Below are 10,654 nucleotides of genomic sequence, written 5' to 3'. Positions count from 1 at the left end.
AAGGCACAAAGAAGAGAGCAAAAAGTGCATGAGATCTCACATCCAAGGATAACCGCTGAGAACATGGAAGTGCTGACTCTTCCAGTCTTTATACTATACACATTTAGGCCTGTTGTTTTGTTTTCATAAAACTGTAATCATATAATATAGACAGTTTTATAATCTGCTTTTTAAACACAACAATTATATAACATTTAGCTGTTTCATTTGCATTCAAATTCATAAGGGTTCCAGTAACTCATTTATCAGAAAACCAAGAGAAATATTCTCATAAAAATATAAGTACATAAGGTCAGGCATGGTGGCTCACGTCTGTAATCCCAGCACTTTGAGAGGCCGAGGTGGGCGGATCACCTGAGGGCAGGAATTCGAGACCAGCCTGGCCAGCCTGGACAACATGGTGGAACCCCGTCTCCACTGAAAATACAAAAATTAGCTGGGCGTGGTGGCGCGTGCTTGTAATGGTAGCTACTCAGAAGGCTGAAGCAGGAGAATCGCTTGAACTTGGCAGGTGGAGGTTGCAGTGAACTGAGATCGCGCCACTGCACTGCAACCAGGGCGCCAAAGTGAGACTCCATCTCAAAAAAAGATAAAAATAAAAAATAAAGAAAATGTATATCTATGTATATATATTTTTCCAGACAGGGTCTTACTCTGTCTCACAGTCTGAAGTGTAGTGACGCAATCATAGCTCACTGCAGTCTCAGGTTCCTGGGCTCAAGTGATCCTCCCACTTCAGCCTCCCAAGTAGCTGGAACTACAGGTGCATGCCACCATGCCCAGTCAATTTTTTTTTTAATTTTTCATAGAGACAGAGTCTCACTATGTTTCCCAGTCCTAATAAACACTATGTGATAAAAAGAAAAAAGTAAATCATCCTGAAGTTAAGTCTTTAATGAGAAATGCAAATAAAGCATTTCTCAATAAATTAGGGGAAGAGAATCAACTGAAGAATAAACATCTTTAGTAAAATCTTTTGCTCATGTGCATTAACCAATACTCTTGAAAACCGGGATTAATTTACTGTACCTTCTTAATATTCCTTTGAAATTCCTTATGGCGCACAGGTAGCGTAGAAAATAACTGCTTCACGCTGACTGTGGTCCCTCTGGGGTGGGGGTAGGGGGTTTTCTGGATGATTTTCCCATCGTGATCAAACACCAGTCGAGTCCCAACCTTTGCCGATACGTGGCAGGTAGAAATGGTGACATCGCTGTGAGAGAATACCAGGCATGGTGTGTTCAGTGAGAGATCCGTGATGTTGGGCACTGACTACTCTTCACTTGCTTTTCTCTCAAAACTTTCTTAAAAAGCTGATGATCCCTCTGAGATAACTGAGATCTAAACAGTTGAGGAGTCATCATAAAATCTAAGGTCTGGCATCTAAAAGACAGTGAGACAGAGAGCACTAAACATGCTTTGTTTTGATAAAAACTTTGACTTCGTTTTTCAGGTTGAATTGCAAAACCATAAATGATCTCAAGATTTATTGATTCTCAGAGATTTGTTTTGTTATTACTCTTCAAACAAAAATTTTTAAAAGAATTTTTTTAAAGAATTTTTTAAAATTTTAAAAAAATGTTTTAAAGAATCCAAAAGATATTATAATTAAAAGGTATATGTAGGGCAGGGTGCGGTGGCTCGTGCCTGTAATTCCAGCACTTTGGGAGGCCAAGGAGGGCAGATCACTTGAGGCCTGGAGTTCCAGACCAGCCTGGGCAACATGGCAAAACCCCACCTCTATTAAAAATACAAAAATTAGCCAAGAGTGGTGGTGAACGCTATAGCCCAAGCTCTTCAGGAGGCTGAGGCACAAGAATCACTTGAACCTGGGAGGCAGAGATTGCAGTGAGCTGAGACTGTGCCACTGCACTCCAGCCTGGGTGACAGTGTGTGACTCTAAAATATATATATATATATATGTATGTACATATATGTGTGTGTGCGTGTGTGTGTGTGCATGTAGTTATTTATAAAAATTTAGTATCTGTGCTATAATTAAGTAGTGCTTTGGTGAAATGTTTCCCTAAAAATTGATAATGAAAACCAATGGTAACTATCATTTATTACCTATATGTTATGTTCAAATTGAGAAGTTACTGTTCTAATAAGGGTAACCAATTTTTTTAACAATACTATTTGCTTCATTTCATTCATTTATTGCTCACATTTCAGAAGTACTAGGACTTAGATTGGCAGTGAGACAAAACAGAATTCAGAAGCTAGAAGCTGAGATATTGAGACAGAAAATTGTAAATAATAATGATTCCAATTAATTTTCAGAGAGGTTTTTCTAAGGGGTCAAGTGAATGGATAAAAATATTTTATCACCTCAGTGCACAAAGTGAGCTCAGAGCTTCCCCCCGAAAGCCAAAAGTTTCAACCTGAGGTACGTCGGCAAACTCTTGAATCTTAGATGTGTGATGTTTCAGAGCTGAAAGAGAGTATAAAGTAAGGACTAAGATATTTCAAGTGCTATAACAATAAATATACATGATATCTAGTAACTGGCTTTAAAAAAACTGTTTTTGTGTTTCCCAAGACAGTGTTACTCAAAATTCTAAGACATGTGGCCCAATTATTTTATAATAGGATTAGAAAAAGTTAACTTACTTAAGCCTTCGAACTTTTCTTCTTCTACCCCACATCCATTGCCTGAAACTTCAATGAGATCCACTCCATAGTCCTTAAGCTTTAGATCTAGAAAGTTTAAAATATTTATATATTTATTAAAAATGGACCCATGCTATCAGTTTTTATATTGATATTATCTATAACATGTGCAAATTTAAGTGTCATAACTAGACCTTTAGTTAAACATACTAGTGTCATTTTGTATATTTCATTTTTATAAAGTTCTTTCTGGCTATTTACTAGCCCAGATTAAATAGTTTAGCATTTTCTTTCTTTCCTCTTTTTTTTTTTTTCCTTATGCTAGTCAAGTGAAGCAGCTGGAGTGGAGAAGGAACAAAAAAATCTGTAACTGGTTGTGATCAATTAGTTGTAAAGACCGTTGGACTTTGACCAGCCTTTTCCTTTGAAAGAAATAATTTTAACATACCCAGTAAGGAGAACGGGGGCCGGGCGCGGTGGTTCATGCCTGTAATCCCAGCACTTTGGAAGGCTGAGGCAGGCGGATCACGAGGTCAGGAGATTGAGACCATCCTGGCTAACACGGTGAAACCCTGTCTCTACTAAAAATACAAAAAATTAGCCGGACGTGGTGGCGGGCACCTGTAGTCCCAGCTACTCGGGAGGCTGAGGCAGGAGAACGGCGTGAACCCAGGAGACGGAGCTTGCAGTGAGCCGAGAACACACCACTGCACTCTGGCCTGGGCAACAGAGCAAGACTCCGTCTCAAAAGAAAAAAAAAAAAAAAAAAAAAAAAAGACCAGGCAAAACAATAGTATTCAAGAATACATATTTAGGTGAGATAAATGATGAAATTATTTTATTTCATTATTTCTTTCTTGAAGACACCACTGCCACCCAGGCTGGAGTGCAGTGGTGTGATCATGGCTCACTGCGGCCTCCACCTTCCAGGTTCAAGTGCTCCCCTGCCTCAGCCTCCTGAGTAGCTGGGACTACGGGGCACAGACCACCACACCCAGCTAATCGTTTTTATTGTTTGTGGACATGGGGTCTTGCTACGTTGCCCAGGCTAATAGATAGTGAACTTATTTTAAAGGAGCAAGAAAAAAATGTCCATCCGCACATGAATGGATAAAGAAAATGTGATATATACATACAATGGAGTATTTAATTCAGCCTTAAAAATAAGGAGATCCTGTCACTTGTAACACTATGATTGAACTTGGGGATGTTATGCTAAGTGAAAGGTCAAGGTGGGCGGATTACATGAGGCCTGGATATATGGGATCTTGCTAGGCTGCCCAGGCTGGTCTTGAAGTCCTGGTCTCAAGCAATCCTCCCACCTTGGCCTCCCAAAGTTCTAGGATTACAGGCGTGAGCCACCATGCCTGGCTGACCCTCACCTATTTTTTTGTTGTTGTTTGAGACAGGGTCTATCTCCATCTCCTCGGCTGGAGAGCAGTGGCTTGATCATGGCTCACTCCAGCCTCAACCTCCTGGGCTCAAGCAATGCTACCACTTCAGCCTCCCGAGTGGCTGCGACTACAGGTGTGCACCACCACACCCTGCTAATTTGTGTATTTTTTGTAGAGATGAGGTCTTGCTATGTTGCCCAGGCTAGTTTCAAACTCCTGGCCTCAGTCAATCCTCCCACCTTGGCCTCCCAAAGTGCTGGGATTATACGTGTGAGCCACCACCTCTGGCCAGCTCCCACCTGTTGATCAAAGGAGCATCAAAGAATTTGCAGCCTCCAGAAGGAGGTCATTTCCTGCCTCTGAGTCTCAGTTTCCACATCTATGAAATAAAGTTAATGATCCTTCACTCCAGGGTTGTCGTGAAGGCTAAATTAAGTTGTATTTGGAAAAATATGTGGGGCACAGTAGGTGTGTTTCTCACACCCAGAGTCAGAGTGTTTAGCAGAGGGTTAGTAATTGCCTCCAGGGCATGAAGGGCTCTTCCTGACCCTAAGTGTGAGGAACGCTTTGGGTTAAAAGATTGTACTTTTCTGTGTTCAGCTGAAAGGTGGAGGGCTCAGTGAGGTGGCTCACACCTGTAATTCCAATGCTTTGGGAGGCCGAGGTGGGAGGATCACTTGAGCCCAGGAGTTTGAGAGCAGCTTAAACAACACAGTAAGACCTTGTTTCTACACACACACACACACACACACACACACACACACACACACACACACACACACATTAGCCAGGCGTGGTGGCATGTGCCTGTAATTCCAGCTACTTGGGAGGCTGAGGTGGGTGGATTGCTTGAGGCAAGGAGTTTGAGACAAGCCTGGTCAACATAGTGACACCCCATCATCCCCCCAAATCATTTTTCTTTGTTTTAAGGCAGAGCCTCACTCTATTGCCCAGGCTGGAGTGCAGTGGTGTGATCTCACCTCCTTGCAACCTCTGCCTCCCGGGTTCAAGCGATTCTTGTGTCTCAGGCTCCTGAGTAGCTAGGATTACAGGTGTGCACCACCATGCCTGGCTAATTTTTGTATTTTTAGCGGAGATGGGGTTTTGCCGTGTTGGTCAGGCTGGTCTTCAACTCCTGGCCTCAAGTGATCCGTCTGCCTTGGCCTCCCAAAGTGCTGGGATTACAGGTGTGAGCCACTGTGCCCAGCCACAATAAATCATTTTTTAAAGGTTAAATTTAACCTCATTTAAGTAATACATATAAGTCTCATCGAATAATTGAAGCCAGTTTGTGAGGTAAAGTCTAATATTATGTGCATTTTAATTCTTAGCGTTTAATTAAAGCCTCATAAGTACAAATAAAAACAGGACTTGCTATAACAGGTTGCCACCTATTTTCTTTAAAGATGACGAGCAGCATCTTATTTGCGTTAACACAAGTCATCCACATAACAAATATAGATAAGAAAAGTGGCCAGGTGTGGTGGCTCATGCCTCTAATCCTAGTACTTTGGGAGGCCGAGGCAGACAGATCACTTGAGGTCAGGAGTTCGAGACCAGCCTGGGCACTATGGTGAAACCCCATCTCTATCAAAAATACAAAAATTAGCCCGGCATGGTGGTGGGCACCTGTAATCCCAGCTACTTGGGAGGCTGAGGCAGGAGAATTGCTTGAACCTGGAAGGCGAAGTTTGCAGTGAGCCAAGATCATGCCACTGCACTCCAGCCTGGGTGACAGAGCGAGACTCTATCTCGAAAAAAGAAAAAAGAAAAGAAAAGAAAAGAAAAGTAAGGCACTTAGAGGGTAAGTGGCTTCACTCGGTACTAAGTAGGGGAGTGTGGATTTGAGCCAAGCTGTGGGTTCAAACCACATCAACACCTGCTATGCCTGACTGCGTCTCCACGCTGCTGGGAAGGTTGACTGAATCTGCCACTACCTCCCTGGGGTGCATGTGCTTACCAAACCATTGCATTATGTAAAAGGCGGTGCTGTAGGTTTTTAGTTTTTTAATTTTTATTTTTTTGAGATAGAGTCTCACTCTGTCACCCAGGCTGGAGTGTAGTGGCATGATCTTGGCTGACTGCAATCTCTGCCTTCCGGGTTCAAGTGATTCTCTTGCCTCAGCCTCCTGAGTAGCTGGGACTACAGGCCCACACCACCACGCCTGGCTAATTTTTGTATTTTTAGTAGAGACAGGGTTTCACCATGTTGGACATCATGGTCTCGGTCTCTTGGGCTCATTATCTGCCTGCCTCGGCCTCCCAAAGTGCTGGGATTACAGGTGTGAGCCACCGTGCCTGGCCTCTAGTGACCTCATTTTAACTTGATCACCTCTGTAAAGACTCTGGTTCCAATAAGGTCACCTCTAAGGTCTGGAGGGTCATGGCTTCAATACACGAATTAGGGGTGGGGGGCACACCATGCAGCCCATAATACTAGCGTATCTGGTTATGTTAAACTTGCTATAGCCACAGTCTCGCTGACTTGGATATGGTACCATGGGAAGGGCCCTTAAAGATCATCTTATCTGGTTGGGCTCAATGGCTCACGCGTGTAATTCCAGCACTTTGAGAGGCCAAGGCAAGAGGATCGCTTGTGACCAAGAGTTCAAGACCAGTCTGGGCAACAGAGCAAGATGCTATATCTACTACAGGCATGCACCTGTAGTCTCAGCTACTTGGGAGGCTGAGAGAAGAGGACTGCTTGAGCCCAGGAGGCAACAGAGAGCTGATTGTACCACTGCACCCCAGCCAAGGCAACAGAGACCTTGTCTCTAAAAAACAAAAACAGGCCGGGTGCAGTGTCTTATGCCTGTATTCCTAGCACTTTGAGAGGCAGAGGCGGGTGGATCATTTGAAGTCAGGTGTTCAAGACCAGCCTGGCAAACATGACGAAACCCTGTCCCTACTAAAAAAATACAAAAATTAGGCGGGAGTGGTGGTGGGTGCCTGTAATCTCAGCTACTCGGGAGGCTGAGGCAGGAGAATCGCTTGAACCTGGGAGGCAGAGGTTGCAGTGAGCCGAGATGGAGCCACTGCACTGCAGCCTGGGTGACAAAAGCGAAACTCTGTCTCAAAATATTAGGAAAAAAAAAAAGAGAGAGCCTCTTTTCCATCTCCCCGCCACAGAGTTGTCTTCAGTAATTTCATTCCCTTTTTTCCTGAGGATTCACTGGGTTTCTGGGTCCCAGAGGGGAAGTTCTCTTCAAGGTACAGAAACCACGACTCCGCAGAGAACCGCAGAGACGGCAGCATGACCAGACCCCGGACAGGTGTGGAGAAGCTGCTGGGCTGAGACTTGGGCTGAACTTCCGCTGCAGGTCGACTTATTCCCATCAGCACCAAAGCTGCTGGAGGGGGTCATCCACTAGCAAATGAAGGAGGGGGGGCGCGGCTTGGAGGCTGTTTCAGAAGGCCCCACTGAGCCACGGACTCAAGGCCTGGCCACAGCCCTCCCAAGCGAGGCCCAGATCATATTTCACCACGCTCAGAAAACCTTGTCAGCTCATTTCAGTCCACAGTGACTTTGTTTTCTTTAGGATCTCTCTTGCACTGTCCAACTCAGAGAATTTCAAATCTGAATGGATTCCAATGACGGAGCTAAATCAGGCCTCACCTCAGTTTTTTAATTACAATCAATAGGGCTGGGTCCCAGCATCTGTGTCTTAATGTTCCTCCATGTGATCCTCATGCTGAAAGGCTGGTATTTGAAAATCCCTTTTTTTGGGGAGTGAAGGGTTTTTTTAGAGAGAGGCCTCACTCTGATGCCCAGCCTGGAATGCAGTGGTGGATCACAGCTCACTGCAGCCTCGAACTCCTGGCCGCAAGAAATCCTCCCACCTTAGCCAACCAAAGTGTTGGGATTGCAGGAGTGACCGCTGTGTCCAGCCAGGAAAGCCCTTCTGTTTCACTTGAATGATATTTCTGCAGCATACCTACAGCCATTGTTGTATTAAATGGCATCATTGCAGGAAAAGAAAAGGTGAGAGGTGACTGTTTTGCTTTTTTCTGAACATATCAGACCAAACCTGGGCTGTCTGGCACTTTTTTTTTTTTTGAGTCGGAGTCTCACTCTGTCGCCCAGGCTGGAGTGTAGTGTCGTGATCTCGGCTCACTGGAACCTCCACCTTCCCGGTTCAAGTGATTCTCCTGCCTCAGCCCCACAAGTAGCTGGGATTACAGAAGTGCACTCCCATGCCCAGCTCATTGTTTCTGTATTTTTACAGAAAAACAGACAGGTTTCACCATGTTGGCCAGGCTGATCTCAACCTCCTCACCTCTGGTTATCTGTCGGCATCGGCTTCCAAAAGTGCTGGGATTACAAGTGTGAGCCACCGCACCTGGTTTGCCCATTTTTTGACAATGTATCAACATCATCTAAGATGGGCACTGCCTCAGTGTAGTGTGTCTAGACAAGGTGGCCGGAACAGAGAGGAATATGCATACCAGGCTTAAAGACGGGTTAAATCAGAGCTTTTCATTCCACAAAAGAGCAATTTTAATGAGGTCAGAACATGGATGTTCTAATATTTGAAAGCCTGTTAACTAGGAGAGAGAGAGAGTAAAGTGATTTGTTGTAGGAGGACACACCCAGCTCTGACGGTTTAAAGCGTCATGAATGCAAATTTGAACTCCAGAAAAGCAGAGCTTCCTAACAATGGGACTTCCACAGCAATGGGATTTCCTTCCGCATTCAGTTTGTGCCTTTCCCATGAGCGAGAGACTCCTAGGAGAGCCGCAGCCCGTTAGGAAGCCATGTGGGAACTCATCCACAGGTTCTCTTTTTTTTTTTTTTTTTTGAGATGTAGTTTTGCTCTTGTTGCCCAGGCTGGAGTGCAATGGTGCGACCTTGGCTCACTGCAACCTCCGCCTCCCAAGTTTAAGCCATTCTGCTGCCCCCGCCTCCTGAGTGGCTGGGATTACAGGCACCCACCACCATGCCTGACTAATTTTTTGTATTTTTAGAAGAGATGGGGTTTCACCATGTTGGCCAGGCTGCTCTTAAACTCCTGACCTCAAGCGATCCACCTGCTATGGCCTCCCAAAGCGCTGGGATTACAGGTGTGAGCCACTGTGCCTGGCCGGAACCCACAGGTTCTTTGGATGGTCTCTGAATGTCATGAAACTCTTTTATATTTAATTAAAAGAATTTTTTTGACACAAGGTCTTGCTGTGTTGCCCAGGCTGGAGTGCGGTGTCACGATCACAGCTCACCGCAGCCCCTAACTCCTAGGCTCAAGCAATCCTCCTGCCACCTCAGTCTCTCAAGTTGTTGGAACACAGGTGCCAGCCACGACACCTGGCTAATTTTGTTTTGTTTTGTTTTGTTTTAGAGATGGGCTCTTGCTATGTTGCCTATACTGGTCTCGAACTGCTGGCCTCAGGCAGTCTTCCTCCCTTGGCCACCCAAAGAGATGGGATTACAAGCATGAGCCACTGTGCACAGCTGAGATTTTTCGACTTAGTCTTTTTGTACACCCAGTATCTTATAGAATATCCATAATATAGATTCATAAATAAACCATTTCCTTCAATGGTATAAATAAATAAACCACTGCCAAAAATGGTGGAATTTTCTGAGTTAAGAGCAATACATATGATACAAAACTTGATATATAGAGTTTCTTAGCCAAACTGGAGGGGCTGGCTTTAGGTGATCCGTGGACTCCCTGAAATTGGGGACACCATTGGAAATATGTGTGAACTCATGGGCAGTTTCCTATGATTTCCAGTCCTCAAAATATCTCTTGGACTCAAAGATGCCTTAGGGCAGAGGACGCGTGTACCCCCAGTACAGAATCTCGGACAGTGAATGTCAGTAGACATTCGGCAGAAAAGCTCTGCCAAATTGAGTGCTCTGATGTGACTTTTTCATCAAGTCAATGTTCCTGGGATCTCTTGTACATGATAATCTCACTCTTGTAAGGTTTCATCGTTTCTGCTTACCCTACTTTTCTTTCCCATCCTGATCCCTCTCCCACCAGACCGGACTCTGAAACGGGCATGTACAGAGAAGAGGAGACCCCAATACGCTTCAAGCTTTGAGCGGAGAGGACACAGCCTCTGCTGGGACAGGGAACAGAGGGATGCGGAGACCCTGAAGATGCTTTTGGACAGTGGTCTGAGGTTGGGACAGTGGCAGGAGATACCATTCACCCAGGATCTCCAGGACAAGAGATCAGCCTGGCAGTTACATGTGTTTTTGTTCAAACTAGTTGCCAGGTTGGCATGAACGATGACATCAGAGATTCCGACCTTCCTGATTGGAGGGACCGGACTCTGTCGGCACCTGGCAGTTCAGTTGGACAACAGTAACTTCTCAGAGCTGTTCTCCACTCCTGACTTCTCCCAGCCTCGAGAATTGATAACACACTCTTCTGGATCCCAGCAGTGTCCAGAAGAAGACCAAGGACAGAACAGAGACTAGGTTCGGTGAGATGGGACAGATTTTGGGAAAGATCATGATGAGCCATCAACCGCAGCCCCAGGAAGAGCAGAGCCCCCAGCGGAGCACCTCAGGGTACCCCCTCCAGGAGGTGGTGGATGATGAAGTGTCGGGACCATCAGGTGAGGGAACTGGAGGAAGAAGAGGTGGCATACGATTGACTAAGACGAAGGAAGGGGGCCAGGCGTGGTGGCTCACCCCT

General features: G+C 45.2%; 1 protein-coding gene across 2 annotated transcripts in view; it reads left to right on the top strand.

Moving 5' to 3' along the window:
• Nucleotides 1-10,654, top strand: part of LOC117981049 (speedy protein E12) — a 105,782-nt gene that overhangs the window by 39,155 nt on the left and 55,973 nt on the right. Inside the window, exon 1 of one of the 2 annotated variants that reach the window (XM_055115137.2) lies at nucleotides 8,204-10,574. The exons of the other annotated variant lie outside the window; for it this stretch is intronic. Coding sequence (XP_054971112.1) covers nucleotides 10,445-10,574 — 130 coding nt within the window. The 5' untranslated portion in view covers nucleotides 8,204-10,444. Of the gene's footprint in view, nucleotides 1-8,203; nucleotides 10,575-10,654 lie in introns of those variants that run through there. 2 annotated transcript variants of the gene reach the window in all.

This window comes from Pan paniscus, chromosome 6, assembly GCF_029289425.2.
Source record: "Pan paniscus chromosome 6, NHGRI_mPanPan1-v2.0_pri, whole genome shotgun sequence".
Taxonomy (NCBI): Eukaryota; Metazoa; Chordata; class Mammalia; order Primates; family Hominidae; genus Pan; species Pan paniscus.
The sequence above is the reverse complement of the archived record's forward strand: the minus strand, read 5'-3'. Positions and strand labels throughout refer to the sequence as shown.